This window comes from Balaenoptera ricei, chromosome X (assembly GCF_028023285.1).
Source record: "Balaenoptera ricei isolate mBalRic1 chromosome X, mBalRic1.hap2, whole genome shotgun sequence".
NCBI lineage: Eukaryota > Metazoa > Chordata > Mammalia > Artiodactyla > Balaenopteridae > Balaenoptera > Balaenoptera ricei.
This window is the reverse complement of record NC_082660.1, coordinates 121,204,149-121,224,874: the sequence shown is the minus strand read 5'-3', so window position 1 is coordinate 121,224,874 and position 20,726 is coordinate 121,204,149. Positions and strand designations below refer to the sequence as shown.

The window sequence follows — 20,726 nt, the reverse complement described above, 5'->3', positions numbered from 1 at the left end:
CACACAGTTGGCGACTGCATTTTATTTATTTTATTTTACCTTATCTTATTTTATTTTATGGTGCCTTTGCCCCCTCTCCACAAATCCTTCCACAGTAACACCCCACTTGGCCAGCTCCCGAAACCAAAATGCTGTCAAGAATCAGGAAGTAAGAAAAAAAGGGACTTGGAGCAACTGAAATAGCTGTCACAAAGCAGGGGCACTAAAGCTGTGGCACTTTAATCAGAGAGTACCTGTTCTTACTTCACATGCATTTCTAACTATCTTGGTTATTAGACTTCTTAAATTACAACAGATTAAAAGTAGTAGATGAAAAGAGGAAAGTTATAAGGAAAAGGCATCTGACATCACAACTAACAGTTGACAGAAAGGAAGATAGAAAACTATTACTTATAGCTCAGTACAGATGAAGACCCAAAATCAGTGGTCTTCAAATTATTTTTAGCAGAGAAACTCTAAATGAAATCTTGCATGGAAGGCCAGTATGGAAAACGGATACAAATCAGAGCTGCCCCTTCCCATCTTTACGCACCTCCCTCCAAGGGACACCCCCATCCCACCCCTTGCAAAGTCTCAAAGAAGCACAGTTTGAGACCAACTTTTCTAAGTCACCTGGAAAGGCTTAAAAAGAGGTTATTAATTTCCAAAAAGGAAATCTTTATAGACGTTTCCATCCAAAAGTAGCTTTAAAATTTTGTGAATTAAGTCTTAGTTTCCTAGGAAATTCCCTCAGGTCAGATTGCTATTTCCTGGATAAAACAGGGTAGCAAATAAAGTTTTACCATACCAGAATTTAACCTCTTTGACATATAAAAAAATTAATTTATTAACATTTAATATTTTTGAAATTATGAAGATAAAATACTCACCAAATACTGTTTAGAATGCAAAAGAGTTGAATAAAAATACAGCCAAAAGGTAAAATGTCACTGATGATGAGGCCAAAAAGTGGTTTTCTAATGAAAGTCTGTTGAGGAATCTGACGGGGAACCTGGTTTGTGCGAACTGGATACCTAAACTGCTCGAAAATAAATGAAATGAAAATCAGAATGAAACAAAAGTGAAGTAAGTTTATACAGATACCATCAAAATACACAATCTTGAATCTGAATATTTCCAAGAGCAGTTATGTGGGCAGAGGCTAGACCAATGCTGTGCAACAGAAATACTATGATGCAAGCCACAAATGCCGTATCAAATTTTTTAGTAGCTGCATTTTAAAAAGTAAAAAAAAAAAAACAGGTAAAATTAATGTATTAGTATATTTTATCTGATCTAATTATCTAACATGTCCAAATACTATCATTTAAATTTGTGATCAATATAAAAATTATTAATCAGATATTTTGTATTCCTCTTGTTGTTGTTCTAAGTGGTTGAAAACCAGTGTGTATTTTACACTTACAGCACATAATTCAGACTAGCCACATTCCAAGTACTCAAAAGGCACAGGTGTCTAGTGGCCAGCATACTAGATAGGACACAGCTAAACAATAAGGATGTTTATCTTTTCTTACAAATTTCAAGGGAGAGATTAGACAAAACTCACTAGTGACTATTGCAATACGAAATAATATATGATGTCCAAAAGTTCTCTCTTAGAATTTGTTTAATAATTTGCCTCTGAAACTTTGTCAATAGCTTTCAGAAAATTTTCTTTTTCTGCTCTCTGTGGAACTCCACCTCCTGTTTTGTCTTTTCTGATTTCTCCCCTGCAAACTCATGCTATATCTTTAAAATACAACCCTTTTGCAGTGTGGCCTCATTTAGTCTTTTTGGTATACTGCTCCTTTTCCCTATACGTGGAATAGGCTAACTTCAGATCTGTAAACTGGATTAGTAGATGAAAACTATTACATATAGAATGGTTAAACAGCAAGGTCCTACTGTATAGCACAGGGAACTATATTCAATATCCTGGGATAAACCATAATGGAAAAGAAAAAAATCTGTAAACTGAGCAGCCTCATTTCTTGGATTGTATCTTGGCTTTCTTCCCCCAACTATATAATCTTATTATTTTTCTGACTTTCTTAAAGTCAGCCTTCCTACAATATATCCTTTTAATCGTGCCCATCAGAGAGAGAGGGAAATATAAACAACCCATAAAATGAGAAATACATTAAAGAATGCCTTTTAAAGTGTTACTGTCTGTCATTTACAATTTGTAAAAGTCTTTTATCCCTAAATGATTATTCTTTGTCATTTTCTCCAATGGTACATCTTCCATTCCATGTATAGTCTATACACATGGAGGTATTATTTCAGACATCACTCAATGGTCAAAAGAAGTATTTTTAAAGTTTACCTTTTTCTTGCTTCCAATGTATGCACCCAAAAATGTTAGTGGTACTGAAATTCCAAACGACATTGTGAGGATACCTATCAGGGTACCAAAGGAGATGGCAGCTGATGACCCTTCCACCCAAAGAATTAGATTCATGATGAAGAGGTCAGCAAAGACGATACTAGAGGAGAAAAGTCATCAGAAAACGTTATGATTTCAGGAAAATGTTATAAATATACTTGATGTGAATGTCAGAACACTCTTTTGGTGGGAAGGATATCACAAATTACTAGGTTAAACCCTAGAAGAATATTAAATCACACTGTATAAACCCAGTCATTGAGCTGGAGCTTAAACTCAATACCATATAATAAGATAGCAGTTTATTATAGGACATAATTTCTACATTCCACTCATCTTTGCAGCTCAAGAGTCTAGCAGAAAATAAATAAGGTGTGGAATAATATACTACCGAAAAACTCAATATGCAATATAGTGAACACAATTAAGAAAATACATATATTAAAAACAGATTTTAGGGGACTTCCCTGGTGGTGCGGTGGTTAAGAATCCACCTGCCAATGCAGGGGACACGGGTTCGAGCCCTGGTCCAGGAAGACCCCACATGCCGCGGAGCAACTAAGCCCGTGCGCCACAACTACTGAGCTTGCGCTCTAGAGCCCGCGAGCCACAACTACTGAAGCCCGCATGCCTAGAGCCTGTGCTCTGCAACAAGAAAAGCCATCGCAATGAGAGAAGCCCGTGCACCACAACGAAGCGTAGCCCCCGCTCGCCGCAACTAGAGAAAGCCTGTGTGCAGCAATGAAGACTCAACACAGCCAAAAAATAAATAAAATTAATTAATTAATTAAAAAAAAAGATTTTAGAATCCTAGACTGAAATGGACTATTAGAAGGCTCAAGTCAGACAAGTATTCATTTAAAACAAAGAGTTTTACAAATATTTCCTGTAAGAAAGTTCATTAAAAATTATCTTACACACATCTTTATTTTCTTCAGAGCCTTCCCAACAAAGATTCTGCCTTACAATTTCTATTAATAGCTCTAACTAATGGGGAAAAATTTTTTACTATCATGCAGATATTTTCAGTTTCTTTTTCTTGGCCTTCAGTACAGGAGGTAAAGAAATCTTAAAGGCTGCCTCACATGTAGTGCAGATAGGGCTTGAAGTTATTAAAAGTTCTTTTAAATTCCAGCATAGTGTAGGAGGCGTTTTCAGGAATGGTGGCCAGTTTGATTTGCTTTTAAAAAATATACTTGCCAAGGGGGAGGGGTGTGGGAGAGAGTAGGAGTGGGAGTTTGGAATTAGCATATGCAAACTGGTATATATAGGATGGATAAACAGCTAGGTCCTACTGTATAGCACAGGGAACTATATTCAATATCCTGTGATAAACCATAATGGAAAAGAATATGAAAAAGAATGTATATATGTATAACTGAGTCATTTTGCTGTACAGCAGTAATTAACACAACACTGTAATTCAACTATACTTAATAAAAGATAAATAAAAAGTATATTGACAAAAACCTATTTGTGTACACAACCTTGTATGTAAATAAGACTTTAATTTTCTCTTGATACCATCTCAGAAACCGACTCTCATTTAAGTAATCTGGTATTTGGCTAGATTGTTTCAAGTAGGTTTTGTATTCTGGATTTACAATTTTGTTAACAAATACACAAAGATTTTGGTGATCACTTTGCAAGTATTTGTTAATCCTTGAGTTTAAGAATCTGTTTGTCTTTTTAAAATATTATTTAATATTTCACAGCCTAACTAAGTATAATGAGATCACTATTTTAAGTCTAGGAAATAAAGCATCATATATCTAAAGATGAATAATTTCAAACGAGCTGATAAGGTTTTTGTTATTACTTTTTCATTTGAAATGTTTTATGGACTGGCTTAACTCTGTTTAAATTTTATTTTTCACTATTGTGTTTATGGTTTATTTTGTATAAATTTTTATAATAAAATAATTTAAATTTTCCAAAAAAAATAAAACAGAGTTTTAAATTAGTCATTCAAAATCAGCAGGTCAACCCCTAAGTCTACTGGATAAACCCCCAGGCAAGCCCAGCTACTGTGCTTGTATGTGTGCCAGACAAGTTTGATCACAGCTACAAGCTGAGTATGGCTGTGGGTGGGCATGGATGTGAGTGTTTCTGAAAGCCTAAAAGATGAGGCTGAAAAGGTGGGCAGAGGCTAGACTGTGGAAGGCTTTGAAAGTCAGGTTAAGGAATGTAGGCTTTATCCTGTCAGCATCAGGAAGCAACTGAAGGGTTTGTACACTCAAAGCTGTGGGGTACACAGCGCAGTTTTCCAGGAAGGTGAATCTACAGCATTTCGAAGGACAAACCTAAGGGAGGAGATACTAGAGGCAAGGAGTCTAAAGTGTTAAAAATCTGTACAATGTGGTGATGGTTAAAATGTAAAGGATGGATATAAAAGACCTGAAGGATACAAAAGACGTGAAGAATTAAAAGACTTTGGGTTAAAGATGGCAGATTGAACTCACACATTTAGCTCTGCTCCTTCCTCAAAACCCTGATAAAATTATAGCAAAGGAATTTTTAAAAGGCATAAATACAAAAGGATGGGGGATACAGGGGAGAAGACATTAACAGCAAATTTTGGAAACCAGATAGCAGACAGACAAATAGTAACCAAGTTAGTAGAAAGTGGGAACCTGTATCTGAAGTCATCAGTAGGGAAAGCTGAGAGGCAACTCAATTTATACCACAAGGGACTTCCCTCGTGGCCCAGTGGTTAAGAATCTACCTCCCGGGGCTTCCCTGGTGGCGCAGTGGTTGGGAATCTGCCTGCCAATGCAGGGGACGCGGGTTCGATCCCTGGTCTGGGAGGATCCCGCGTGCCGCGGAGCGACTAGGCCCGTGAGCCACAGTTGCTGAGCCTGCGCGTCTGGAGCCTGTGCTCTGCGACAGGAGAGGCCGCGATGGTGAGAGGCCCGCGCACCGCGATGAAGAGTGGCCCCCACTTGCCGCAACTAGAGAAAGCCCTCGCACAGAAACGAAGACCCAACACAGCCAAAAACAAATAAATAAATAATTAAAAAAAAAGAAAACAGAATACTCAGCCATACATTAAAAAAAAAAAAAAAAAAAAAAAAAAGAATCTACCTCCCAATGCTGAGGACAAGGGTTTGATCCCCGGTCAGGGAACTAAGATCCCACATGCTGCGGGGCAACTAAGCCCGTGTGCCTCAACGAAAAATCCCGTTCGCTGCAATGAAGACCCGATGCAGCCAAAAATAAATAAATAAATAAACATTTTTTAAAAAAAATTTTATACCACAGAGCTCCAAAAAGGTTCAGGAATTTGTAGTGCCAGGTACCTCTACAAGTAGGGGTGAACGACTGGCTAACACCAGGAGGGCTGGTTGAAAGTCAGCCTGAGACGCTGATAGACCTGCAGAGCCAAACAACTTCCCTTGAAGACCTCCACAGAAGACAGGAGGGCTAGTCCCTTAGAGAAGATCCCTGAAGCTCAGAAGAAAACTTTACCAAGAAAATCTATGATCCTCAGAGAAATTAAAGAAGACTTTGCAGCCATGAGACAAGAAGAGGAAATTTTAAAGGACTTTTGAGAAAATAGAAGAGGTCTTAGGAATTAAAAATATGACAATAGGTGCTTATATGTGGAATCTAAAAAAAAATACAAATGAACTTATTTACAAAACAGAAAGAGACTCACAGACATAGAAAACAAACTTATGGTTACCAAAGGGGAAGGGGGTGGGGATAAATCAGGAGTTTGGGATTAACATACACACACTACTATATATAAAATAGATAACCAACAAGGACCTACTGCATAACACAGGGAACTATACTCAATATTTTGTAATAACCTATATGGAAAAGAATCTGAAAAAGAATATATATATATATATATATATATATATATATATATATATATGTATATATATGTATGTATGTATGTATGTATAACTGAATCACTGTGCTGTACACCTGAAATTAACACAACACTGTAAATCAACTATACTTCAATCTTTAAAAAATGACAAGAGGAATTTAAACCTTAATAAAAGGGTTGGAAGATAAAGCTGACGAAATGTCTTAGAAAGCAGTGTTTAAAAAAAGAAAGAAAGAAATGAAGAACAGGAAAAAAAAAGAGGAAAATTAATGATCAACCCAGGTATATGAAAAACATAAGTTATGTGGATAGACAGAGTTCTTTCTGAATGTCTTTTAGGGATATTAAGTAATCTGCTGAAGATTGAACAGCTGATAAGAAGTAGAGCTGGGATTCTTAATCAGATGTGTGTGACTTTTTCAAGAGCAAGCTTTCTCCATTCCACTGTGCTATAATAAAGTCTCTATGGTAGGAACCAACTTGACCAATCACATCTATCTTCTCCTCCCCCAAACATTTTGTCAAAGATCAGAGCCAGGGAATGTGGTGACAGCCACTTCATGCTGAACCAGGTTAGGCTTTGAGGTCTACTGTTTAGAGAATCTCTGGTTTCATTCTTCAGTTGTAAATTCTCTCAAGGTCCATTCTAATTTTAGGATTTTAAGACTGCCTTCATATTTACGATCTTTTTTCAATTTCTTACTTAGGATCACTGCTTTGGATGCTTCCCCCTCTCTCATTATAAGTGATTTGGTCCTTTCTAAACCAACTTCAGTCATTTGTTCTTTCATTTTACTACTTCTACTCCACCTTTCCTCCTTGTGTTCACAGTCTCTTCTGTCTATCAACACTTTATTTCAGTAGACATATCTATTCATACTTTGCTCCTGTTGGAGATGTAGTTTCCAGTCCTTTCAAACAACAACATATACAACAACAAAAGCTCCACCTTATGTCTCATCAGTTTCAGGCATCTCAATAAGGGAGTCTAGTTTCCCATGACTTAACCATACTTCTTAAAATGTTTTTTAATACCTTTCTGCTCTAATGAATTTGTTTAGCCACGATATTCCTCTGCCACATTTCCTAGCTTTGGAGAGATTCATTTCAGCTGTTATCTTTCTAGGGCCAGAAAAATTACTTCTCACTTGACAAATCATAAACTCCCTTCTTATACATAAACTCAATTAACCCATCTCAACAATTTCCCTTTTGAAAATACACTCTAGAATGTTGATATGTGTTTAATGATTCTGTAACTGTCCTTCAATTTCATGTTTTTATATTCTAAGTATGAATTCCTTTGTCAATCTCTAATTATTTCTAGACCTTTTCATGGAATCTTAAACAGCAAAACTAAAAGGAAACTTAAAAGGTAACCTAGGTCCACCTCCTACTCGAAACATTTATTCACACATTCATTAAACATTTATTGAGTACCTATGTGTTAGGCCCTGGTGTTCCAAGATAAATAAAACAAAAATCCTTGCTCTGAAAAAGCTCAGTCTAGTGGGAGACAGAGATAAACAAATAAATTACAACATAGGAAATGCTATAGAAGATGACAGACATAGAACAGTGGGAACACAAAAGAAAAGAGTGACCAAAAATGCTTTGTAGCTCACAAAACAATTTCACAATCCATTAGTTCATTTACTTCTCTAAATGACTCTGTGACACAAGCATTACAAGCAAGGAAATGGACAATCAGAAAGGTTATAGGACTTATCCAAGGTCACTCACCTAATACTGAGTGCTGGAATTAAAACTTTCTTCTTCTAATTTTAAAATTTGAGTACATGCCAATCAACCTCTGCTGACTCGTTCCCTTTTCTACCTACTGCTTTAGGGGTTACATGCAGGAAAAGGACATCATTTAATAATTTTAGGGACTTCCCTGGTGGCACAGTGGTTAAGAATCCACCTGCCAATACAGAGGACATGGGTTCGAACCCTGCTCCAGGAAGATCCCACATGCCGCGGAGCAACTAAGCCCATGCGCCACAACTACTGAGCCTGTGCTCTAGAGCACACGAGCCACAACTACTGAGTCTGCATGCCACAACTACTGAAGCCTGCACGCCTAGAGCCCGTGCTCTGCAACAAGAGAAGCCACCGCAATGAGAAGCCCGTGCACCGCAACAAAGAGTAGTCCCCACTCACCACAACTAGAGAGAAAGCCCACGTGCAGCAACAAAGACCAAACACAGCCAAAAATATATAAATAAATTTATTTTAAAAAATAAATAAATAATTTTACTTTCTTCAATTTCTCTTAGGAAGCATATGTTCATTAGTTTAACTGCTTCTCCATTTAAATTCAAATCCATTTTTTTAACATCTTTATTGGAGTATAATTGCTTTATAATGGTGTGTTAGTTTCTGCTTTATAACAAAGTGAATCAGTTATATATATACATATGTCCCCATATCTCTTCCCTCTTGCATCTCCCTCCCTCCCACCCTCCTTATCCCACCCCTCTAGGTGGTCACAAAGCACCAAGCTGATCTCCCTGTGCTATGCGGCTGCTTCCCACTAGCTATCTATTTTACGTTTAAGTGTATATATGTCCATGCCACTCTCTCATTTTGTGCTAGCTTACCCCTCCCCCTCCCCATATCCTCAAGTCCATTCTCTAGTAGGCCTGCATCTTTATTCCCGTCTTGCCCCTAGGTTCTTCTGACCATTTTTTTTCTTTTTTTTAGATTCCATATATATGTGTTAGCATATGGTATTTCTTTTTCTCTTTCTGACTTACTTCACTCTGTATGACAGTCTCTAGGTCCATCCACCTCACTACAAATACCTCCATTTCGTTCCTTTTTATGGCTGAGTAATATTGCATTGTATATATGTGCCACATCTTCTTTATCCATTCATCTGTTGATGGACACTTAGGTTGCTTCCATGTCCTGGCTATTGTAAATAGAGCTGCAATGAACATTGTGGTACATGACTCTTTTTGAATTATGGTTTTCTCAGGGTATATGCCCAGGAGTGGGATTGCTGGGTCGTATAGTAGTTCTATTTTTAGTTTTTTAAGGAACCTCCATACTGTTCTCCCTAGTGGCTGTATCAATTTACATTCCCACCAACAGTGCAAGAGGGTTCCCTTTTCTCCACACCCTCTCCAGCATTTATTGTTTGTAGATTTTTTGATAATGGCCATTCTGACCGGTGTGAGATGATATCTCATTGTAGTTTTGATTTGCATTTCTCTGATGATTAATGACGTTGAGCATTCTTCCATGTGTTTGTTGGCAATCTGTATACCTTCTTTGGAGAAATGTCTATTTAGGTCTTCTGCTCATTTTTGGATTGGGTTCAGGAACAAGACAAGGTTGCCCACTCTCACCACTATTATTCAACATAGTTTTGGAAGTTTTAGCCACAGCAATCAGAGAAGAAAAAGAAATAAAAGGAATCCAAATTGGAAAAGAAGAAGTAAAGCTGTCACTGTTTGCAGATGACATGATACTATACATAGAGAATCCTAAAGATGCTACCAGAAAACTACTAGAGCTAATCAATGAATTTGGTAAAGTAGCAGGATACAAAATTAATGCTCAGAAATCTCTTGCATTCCTATACACTAATGATGAAAAATCTGAAAGTGAAATTAAGAAAACACTTCCATTTACCATTGCAACAAAAAGAATAAAATATCTAGGAATAAACCTACCTAAGGAGACAAAAGACCTCTATGCAGAAAATTATAAGACACTGATGAAAGAAATTAAAGATGATACAAATAGATGGAGAGATATACCATGTTCTTGGATTGGAAGACTCAACATTGTGAAAATGACTCTACTACCCAAAGCAATCTACAGATTCAATGCAATCCCTATCAAACTACCAATGGCATTTGTCACAGAAGTAGAACAAAAGATTTCACAATTTGTATGGAAACACAAAAGACCCCGAATAGCCAAAGCAATCTTGAGAAAGAAAAATGGAGCTGGAGGAATCCGGCTCCCAGACTTCAGACTATACTACAAAGCTACAGTAATCAAGACAGTATGGTACTGGCACAAAAACAGAAATATAGTTCAATGGAACAGGATAGAAAGCCCAGAGGTAAACCCAGGCACATATGGTCACCTTATCTTTGATAAAGGAGGCAAGAATATACAGTGGAGAAAAGACAGCCTCTTCAATAAGTGGTGCTGGGAAAACTGGACAGCTACATGTAGAAGAATGAAATTAGAACATTCTCTAACACCATACACAAAAATAAACTCAAAATGGATTAAAGACCTAAATGTAAGGCCAGACACCATCAAACTCTTAGAGGAAAACATAGGCAGAACACTCTCTGACATAAATCACAGCAAGATCCTTTTTGACCCACCTCCTACAGAAATGGAAATAAAAACAAAAATAAACAAATGGGACCTAATGAAACTTAAAAACTTTTGCACAGCAAAGGAAACCATAAACAAGACAAAAAGACAACCTTCAGAATGGGAGAAAATATTTGCAAATGAAGCAACTGACAAAGGATTAATCTCCAAAACATACAAGCAACTCATGCAGCTCAATATCAAATCCATTTTTACATTGTCCATGTATATACCACGAGGCACTGAAATTCTCTGGTAACCTACCACATTCTAAGAAATAAGAATCCCAGTACCTTATGATTCTCTCTCTCATGTATCTAAGAGAGCCCCTAAACCTCTTGAGGGAAACATGTTCTTTGTATCATGCCTGGTTTATTGCTTTTAAACTGCATTCAGTTCTACTAACAGAACTAGGAAACTGAATCTGTCTTGCATTTTAAATTATTCATGATTCAGTCATTTACTGAGCACTTACTCTCTATAAGGCACTCATACTTCATATAAGGCACTGGACTACACACTGTGAAAGATACAGAAATGAATAAGACATAGTACTCACTCTCATGAGTCTTGGAATGTAAAATGAGAGATAAGACATATCACAAATAACTCCAATCTAAGGAATACTGTGGTAAGTGTTGTAATAATGGTAATAGACATTGTACAATTTCAAAACATGAAAGTGGTAGTATTTGAGCTAGAAATTAAAGAATGAACAGAAATTTGGCATTGGAAAATTGGAATGAAGGGATTACAAATAGATGGAATAGCTTGAACAAAGGCATGATAATAGAAGAAGACAGTAGCTAATAACCACAGCTACCATTTATTAAGCACTTATTATGTGCTAGGCACTGTTCCAAATGCTTTAATACATTATCCCATTTAATCCTCATAACAACCATATGAAGTAGATAATACTACTATTTCCATACTGCAGATGAAGAAGCCTAAGATTAGAAAGGTAATAATATTAGTAAATAATATTAGTAAATATTATTTAAAACTTCTTTTTTGCCTATCAAATTTAAAAGACAGCTGCATAATGCAGTAATTATAAATCTGTGTTGATGAGCATACAAAGCATTAAGATGAATTTGTATGACAATAACAGCACAAAGGAGGGAGGAGGGAAAGGAGCTATATATGAGCATATATTTTTAATAATATTAAAATTAAGTTGGTACTAATCTGAACTAGATTGCTATAAATTGAGACATTAATTGTAATCCATAACATAACCACTAAGAACAAACTCAAAATAATAGTAAAAGAAAGGACAAGGGAATAAAAATAGTACACTAAAAATATCTATTTAACACAATAGAGGGCAGTAATGAAGGGACAAAAAAGACCTAAAATTTATAGAAAGAAAATAGCAATATATCAGATATAAATCCTACCTTATCAATAATTTCATTAAATGTACATGGATGAAATATTCCATTTAAAAGGCACAGGTTGGCAAAAGGGACCCCCAAAAAAATGATCCAAATAAATATATGATGTCTACAAGAGACACAATTTTGATTCAGAGACACAAACAGATTGAAAGTAAAAGGATTTTACATACAGTTGACACTTGAACAAAATGGGTTTGAACTGCACGGGTCCACTCATACATGGATTTTTTCCCAATAAATACATGCTACAGTGCTACACAATCTGCTATTGGTTGAATCCGTGGATGCAGAATCGTGGATAGAGAGGGCTGACTCTAAAGTTACACACAGATTTTCGACTGTGTAGGCAGTCAGGGCCCCTAGCCCCCATGTTGTTCTAGGGTCAACTGTATACAGATATATCATGCAAACAGTAACCAAAAGAGAGCTAGAGTGGCTATACTTCTAACAGACAAAATAGACTTTAAGACAAAAAGCATTATGAGAGGTAAAGAAGGACTTTTATAACAATAAAAGTATCAATCTATCAAGAATATATAACAATTATAAACATATATGTACTTAACAGCAGAGCCCAAAAAATATATGAAGCAAAAGCTGACAGAACTGAAGGAAGAAACAGACAATTCAACAATGATAGTTAGAGACTTGAATAAACACTTTCAATAATGGATAGAACAAATAGAAGATCAACAAGAAAATGAAAGACTTTAACAACACTGTAAACCTCCTAGACGTAACAGACATCTATAGAACACTCCACCCATTGACAGCAGAATACACATTCTTCTCAAGTGTACATGGAACGTTCTCCAGGATAGACCATATGTTAGGCCATAACACAAGTCTCAATAAATTTAACAGATCTGAAATCACACAAAGTATAATGTAATTGAAAGGAATTACAGAAGACCAAATAAATGGAAAGACATCCTGTATTCATGAATTGGAAGACTTAATATTGTTAAGATGGCAATATCCCCCAAATTGATCTACAGATTCCATGCAATCTTATCAAAATCCCAGTCAGCTTTTTGAAGAAATTGAAAAGCACTTCATAAAACTCATATGGAAATGCAAAGTTCCAGAATAGCCAAAATAATCTTGAAAAAGAACAAAGCTGGAGGACTCCCACTTCCTAATTTCAAAATTTATTAAAAGCTACAGACTAAAATCAAGACTATGGGTGGGATTCCCTGGTGGTCCAGTGATTAAGAATCCACCTTCCAATGCAGGGGACGCAGGTTCAATTGCTGGTCAGGGGACTAAGATCCCACATGCCGCGGGATCTATGCCCATGTACCACAACTACTGAGCCCACGTGCCACAACTACAGAGCCCACGTGCTCTGGAGCCCACGTGCCACAACTAGAGAGAAGCCCATGAGCCACAATGAAGAGCCTGCATGCCACAACAAAAGACCCCGCGTGCCGCAACTAAGACCCAACACAGCCAAAAATAAATAAATAAATAAATAAATAGATTAGAGATAATCTCAGAGATTACAAGTACACAAAAAGGAGCAACAAATTTATAAAAAAAGAAAAAAAGACTATGGGTACTGGTCTAAGGATAGACATATAGACTAACGGAATAGGAGTGAAAGTTCAGAAATAAACTCACAGATTTATGGACACTTCATTTTCAATAAGGGAATCAAGACAAATCAATTGGAGCAAAAGAGTCTTTTCAACAAATAATGTCAGGACAACTGGATATCCATGTACAAAAGAATGAAGTTAGATCCCTACCTCACACATATATAAAAATTAACTCAAAATGGATCAAAGACCTATATTTAAGATGTAAAACTAGAAGACTTTTATAAGAAAACATAAGCATAAATTTTAATGACCTTAGATTAGGCTTCTTAAATATGACACCTAAAGCACAAGCAACCAAAGAAAAAGTAAATAAAGTGAATGTCATCAAAATTTTAAAGTTTTGCACTTCAAAGAACACTATCAAGAAATTGAGATGACAATTCACAGAATGGAAGAAAATATTTACAAATCATACACCTGATAAGCATCTAGTAACCAAAATATATACAGAACTCTTACAATCCAACAATAAAAAGAAAAATAATCCAATTTAAAAATGGGCAAAGGATTTGAATAGACATATTTCTAAAGAAGATATGCAAATGACAAATAAGCACATGAAAAGATGCTTAATATCATTAGTCATCAAAAAATGTAAATTAAAACTACAATGAAAGATCACTTCATAACAATTAGGATGGCTATAAGCAAAAACAGTAACAAGTGTTGACGAGGGTGTAGAGAAATTGGAACCCTCATACATTGCTGGTGGGAATGTAAAATGGTATAACAACTTTTGAAAATAGGCTGGCGGTCTCTCAAAATAGTAAGCATAGTGACCATATGACCCAGTAATTCTACTCCCAGGTATATACCCAGTATCTACCCAGTAGAATTGGAAGCATATTTTCACTCAAAACATCACATACAAATGTTCATAGCAACACTATTCATATTATCCAAAAGGTGAAAACAGCCCAAATGACCATCAACTTATGAATGGGTAAACAAAAAGTGTTATATTGATACAATGGAATATTGTTCAATCATAAAAGGAATGAAGTAGTGATACATGCTATAACATGGATGAACTCTGAAAACATTATGCTAAGTGAAAGAAGTCAGACACAAGAGGCCACACTTTTTATGATTCCATTTATATGAAATGTCCAGAAGAGGCAAGTCCATAGAGACAGAAATTAGATTAGTAGATTAGCAGCTGAAAAATTCCAATGGCATTTTTCACAGAGATAGAAAGAGCAACTGTAAAATTTGTATGGAACTACAAAAGACCCCGAATAGCCAAAGCAATCTTGAGAAAGAAGAAGAAAACTGGAGGCATCACATTTCCTGATTTCAAACTATACTACAAAGCTATGGTAATCAAAATAGTATGGTACTGATATAAAAATAGACACACAGACTAATAGAACAGGACCAAGAGCCCAGAAATAAATCCCTGCATATATTGTCAACTAGTATTTGACAAGGGAGCCAAGAAATCGATAAGTGATGTTGAGAAACTGAATAACCACATTCAGAAGAATAAAATTGGATCCCTATCTTATACCACTCACAAAAATTAACTCAAAATGGATTAAAGACTTAAACATAAGACCTGAAACCATAAACTCCTAGAAGAAAACATAGGGTCAAAACTCCTTGACATTGGTCTTCACAACAATTTTTTGGATATGACACCAAAAGCACAAGCAACAAAAGCAAAACTTAAGAAGCAGAAGTACATCTAACTAAAAACCTTCTGCACAGCAAAAGAAACAATCACTTACAGAATGTGAGAAAATATTTGCAAATCATATATGTGATAAGGAGTTAATATCCGAAGTATATAAAGAACTCACACAACTCAATAGCAAAAAAACAATCTGACTGACAAATGGGCAGAGGAGACCTGAATACACACTTTTCCAAAGAAGACATACAGATGGCCAACAGACACATGAAAAGACGCTCAACATCACTAATCATCAGGGAAATGCAAATCAAAACCACAGTGAGATATCACCTCACACCTGTCAGAATGGCTATCATCAAAAAGACAAGAGATAAGAAGTGTTGGCGAGGATGTGGAGAAAAAGGAACCCTCGTGCACCCTTGGTGGGAATCTAAATTGGTACAGGCACCAAGGAAAACAGTATGGAGGTTCCCCAAAATTTTTTAAATAGAATTACCATATGATCCAGCCATCCCACTTCTGGGTATACATATAAAGGAAATGAAAACAGGATCTCAAAGGGATAGCTGCACTCCCATGTTCATTGCAGCATTATTCACAACCTACTCAAGGCCTCATTAATTAGAAAGGGGCAGAATTGGGAAATGGACCCCTATGTGTATAGAGCATAGGGTGCGTGTGTGTGTGTGTGTGTGTGTGTGTCTGACTCTAAAGCCTATGCCGGTAGCCTCTAATGCTACCTCTCCACTTCAAAATATGGTTATGAGTTGTTGTTATTGTTGTTTATAATGAAATTATTTAAAAATAGGTAATGCATGCATATGGTACACAATGTGAAAAGTAAAAAGAAACAGAGAAACAGTGAAAAATAAGTATGAAATAAATAGTCTCCTTCTCACTCTTGTCCCCCAGCCACCCAGGAGACAACCACTGTTAACAGTTGCTTTTCAAATTAAAAAAAAATTTTATTTTCACAAAAGTGGTTTGCCACTGCATCATTTCATAGCCCACGTAACACTGAGCCATGTTATTACGGATTCCTACTTTAATTTTTAAATTTTTCTGTGTAAAACATTCTTCAAAATTGATCCCATAGAAAACATGATAAAAACAGCTCATAGTGCATTGCAAATGCTAATGCTTTTCAGACATTAATTGTTCAATTTAGCTAATCAAGCTTAGTGACACAGCATATTCTAAGTCTTTTACATTTTCTATTTCAATGACGTAACTTCTTTTTACAATAAGATGGAACATCTGTCTGATGAAAAATGGGCCATTATTATTCATCTGAAGCCACGAAGGCAGTTTCAGTGGAGATTTACATTTATTTCCTCTACAGTGCCTAGCATAATGCATTAAATATAGTAAAAAACAAAAACAAGACAAAATTTTTTAAAAACACAATAAATATGTTGAATGAGTAAATAATGAAGAGAATAGTACATGGTTTATTGACTAGTTCTTGCTTGCAATATCCCTTGCATGACAATCCAGTATAATGACTTTAGCACAATGGCACTTTGTTGCCAAAGTTATTCAATTTCAGATTCATCTGAGTCTTGAACTTGAAGCAACAAATATCTGAAATATTGTCAAGGACATTGCTTTCTTACATAAATATATTAAAGCATTCACCTCAGGAAAGACCACCCATTCTAGTTCCCTTGAAAAGAGTTATAGAAAAAGCAGATGGCTCTATTCAAGGTGGTAAGGGGGAGGGGAGTGCATTGTCCTTATTTTAAATAAGTCAAAAACTGCGGTACATGTATTTGATGTGCAAACTTATAATGTTCAATCTTTTCAATGATATTACCTTTTCCCCTGGAGTTTAGGAGAAAACAAGCCACATGTAGATAAAAGATTATGAGTCTACTGAATATATCATCTATCACTGCATTGAATTGTTTATGGCATTATACTCAGTCACAGAGCATTTGCTCTCATTTTGTCACTAATTAGTACATAATATAACTGAATTTACTATGTATAAGTTTCATTATAGGACTTCCACTATTGTGACACACTCTAGCATCAAGGACATGGGAATTTTACAACAAAAGAAAATTAAAGTACCACATAACAGTTAAGATATAATCCACTACTTTTTCCTTAAAAAAAAAAAAAACTTGTCCTTCAGAACATATCAAGGAAAGAATTTTCTTTAATGAAACTTGTTAGGGACTGAATTGTGTCCCCCAAAATTCATATGTTGAAACCCGAATCCCTAATGTGACGGTATTTGGAAATGGGGCCTTTAGGGAGGGATAAGGTTTAGATGAGGTCATGAGGGTGCGGTCTTCATGATGGCATCAGTGCCCTTATAAGGAGAGACACCAAAGAGTTCGCTCTCTCTCTCTCTTTTCCTTTGCCATGTGAGGACACAGCAAGAAGGCAGCTAGCAGCAACCAGGAAGAGAGCGCTTACCAGGACCCAACCCTGTTGATGCCCTGATCTTGGGCTTCCCAGTCTCCAGAACCGTGAGAAAATAAATGTCTGTTGTTTAAGCCACTCAGTCTATGGTATTTTGTTATGGCAGCCCAAGCTGACTAAGACAAAACGTATTAAAGAATTTGGAGATAAAACCTTAAGCAAGTCAGCACCTTATCAGTGAGGTATTATGGGAAGAGCACTGGACGGGATGTAAGGGGTGCGTTTGGTTATATACAGCCTGGGCTTCATGACTGACTTCTTGTGTGACCTTGAACACGTTGATTCCACATCTCTATAATTAGGGGACTGGATGAACTCCCATTATGGCCACTGTGCAGCACCACCCCGACTCCCACTCTGACCATGACTGTGCCTGGGGACTGTAGTCACTAATGACACTGCAGTATCTAGGTGAGACATGAAGAAATAATCACTGAAGGCAAGGACGAGGAGAATAACACAATGTGGTGTATAAATTGTCACTCTAACGTGATATATAAGGCAAGATGCATAACTGAGATGAGCATTTATGAAACCTGCTTCAAAAACAAAGATCAAAATGGAATACCGCAGCACCATCACAATCTCTTTGTACTAGGGGTTAAGATGTACAAAAAGATGAAAAGAACGCAGATACACCAGAAAAAGAATGCTGCAGCCACAGAAAACACAGTGGTCACTCAACTCCTTTCTACTCTTCATTATCGTGTACAATGATTTTTCTAAGATAAAGTATAAGAAAGGGGCTTCCCTGGTGGCACAGTGGTTAAGAATCCGCCTGCCAATGCAGGGGACACGGGTTCGATCCCTGGTCTGGGAAGATCACACATGCCACGGAGCAACTAAGCCCATGCACCACAACTACTGAGCCTGAGCTCTAGAGCCCGCGAGCCACAACTACTGAGCCCACGTGCCATGACTACTGAAGCCTGCATGCCTAGAGCCCATGCTCCACAACAAGAGAAGTCACGACAATGAGAAGCCTGCGCACCGCAACAAAGAGTAGCCCCCTCTCGCAGCAACTAGAGAAAGCCCGCACGCAGCAACTAAGACCCAACGCAGCCAAAAATTAATTAATTAATTTTTGAAAATTGAATACCACAGCACCATCGCCATCTCTTTGTACTAGGGGTTAAGATGTACAAAAAGATGAAAAGAACGCAGATACACCAGAAAAAGAATGCTGCAGCCACAGAAAACACAGTGGTCACTCAACTCCTTTCTACTCTTCATTATCGTGTAAAATGATTTTTCCAAGATAAAGTATAAGAAAGGGGTTTCCCTGGTGGCACAGTGGTTAAGAATCTGCCTGCCAATGGAGGGGACACGGGTTCGAGCCCTGGTCCAGGAAGATCCCACATGCCATTGAGCAACTAAGCCTGTGCACCACAAGTACTGAGCCTGCACTCTAGAGCCCGCGAGCCACAACTACTGAAGCCCACGTGCCACAACTACTGAAGCCCACACGCATAGAGCCCACGCTCCGCAACAAGAGAAGCCACTGCAATGAGAAGCCCATGCACCGCAACAAAGAGTAGCTCCCACTCACCGCAACTAGAGAAAGCCCGTGCGCAGCAACAAAGACCCAACTCAGCCAAAAATAAATAAATAAATAAATAAATAAATAAATAAATTTATTTTAAAAAAAAGTATAAGAAAGAGTATAATGGCATAGAGAAAAGAGAACGTGAGATATTAACCCAGGACACAGTAGTGCCGTCAGCAGAAAATTTGTCTTCCACTTAACACCTCTAAATGCTGAGGAAGTAAAGGACAGAAGAGTTACTGGAGCAACTGGATTTAGTCCACTTTACAAATACTTTATAGTAACTAACACACAACTACATTTTGCTAGGTCAGCTGAAATTCCCCATGCAATTTTTGAATTTTGAATTTTACAGCTTTTTAATTTCTACATTTAACACACCAACTTACTGGAATAATAACAGTTGCAATGCTTACTCATATACATCTTAGCAGATACGTATCCAGCAGAGGTTCCCAGAAGGACCCATAGCAGAATAGCACTGGTCATTAAAGCACCTTGATTGGCAGGGGAAAGGAAACCAAGACAGGCCAGAACTAAAGGCACAAAAGAGAAATATCAAACCAGTGACAGTAATGGCCTCAAAAGCACATAGGACTTTATAATAAAGACAACCTTATGAAGATATTTTTATGAAACAGCATACAAGGAAATTCTTTGATGTTATTCTCTTAGCTAATTTTTTTTTAATTTTTTTTTTAATTTTTTTTATTTTTTTAATGCTATTCTTGTCTGCTTACATTCTTTTTATTTATGTATGTATGTATGTATGTATGGCTGTGTTGGGTCTTCGTTTCTGTGCAAGGGCCCTCTCTAGTTGTGGCAAGCGGGGGCCACTCCTCATCGCGGTGCGCGGGCCTCCCACCATCGCGGCCTCTCTTGTTGCGGAGCACAGGCTCCAGACGCGCAGGCTCAGTAATTGTGGCTCACGGGCCGAGTCGCTCCGCGGCATGTGGGATCCTCCCAGACCAGGGCTCGAACCCGCGTCCCCTGCATCGGCAGGCAGACCCTCAACCACTGCGCCATCAGGGAAGCCCTTAGCTAATTTTTTTGACATTTTTTTCTTAATGCAAAAGTCTGATTTTCCATACAAGGCAAATGATATGTTTTCAATTTAGCCTTTAATCTCACTGTTTAAATCAAAATTAAACAAAAGATCTTCCCCTTCCCTACTCCAGTAGTCACTGCATAAACAGCAAATCATTTTTCCCACAAAAATTTCCTTCTGTTTCCTTTTATTCAAGGTAAGGGGGAAAAAATCACAGTGAGACTTGGTCTCAGGAAAATATAACCTTAAGAGCTAAATTTTGAAATTATCACTGACATCTGAAACATCTAATAAGCCATTTATTTACAGCAGCTTTGTTTGTGAAAATCAGCACTCTGGTTATCAAAAACTGACAAACTCCATTTTTAGTTGATAAATGAAGGCAGCCAGAGTTCATCAGCCACTGTAAGCCTACTAACGATGCCATTGCGCTTATACATTTAAAGACCAGCACTCAGGCTTGCCATAGCATTTCAAAATGCTAGTCTTTGAATTATAAC

At 37.1% G+C, this 20,726-nt stretch overlaps 1 protein-coding gene across 1 annotated transcript in view; it reads right to left on the bottom strand.

Annotated features, from left to right (window-relative positions):
* Positions 1-20,726, bottom strand: part of LOC132357197 (transmembrane 9 superfamily member 2-like) — a 78,388-nt gene that overhangs the window by 14,963 nt on the left and 42,699 nt on the right. Inside the window, 4 exon segments of the mRNA XM_059910476.1 lie at positions 870-1,021; positions 2,309-2,468; positions 19,333-19,390; positions 19,595-19,714. Coding sequence (XP_059766459.1) covers positions 870-1,021; positions 2,309-2,468; positions 19,333-19,390; positions 19,595-19,714 — 490 coding nt within the window.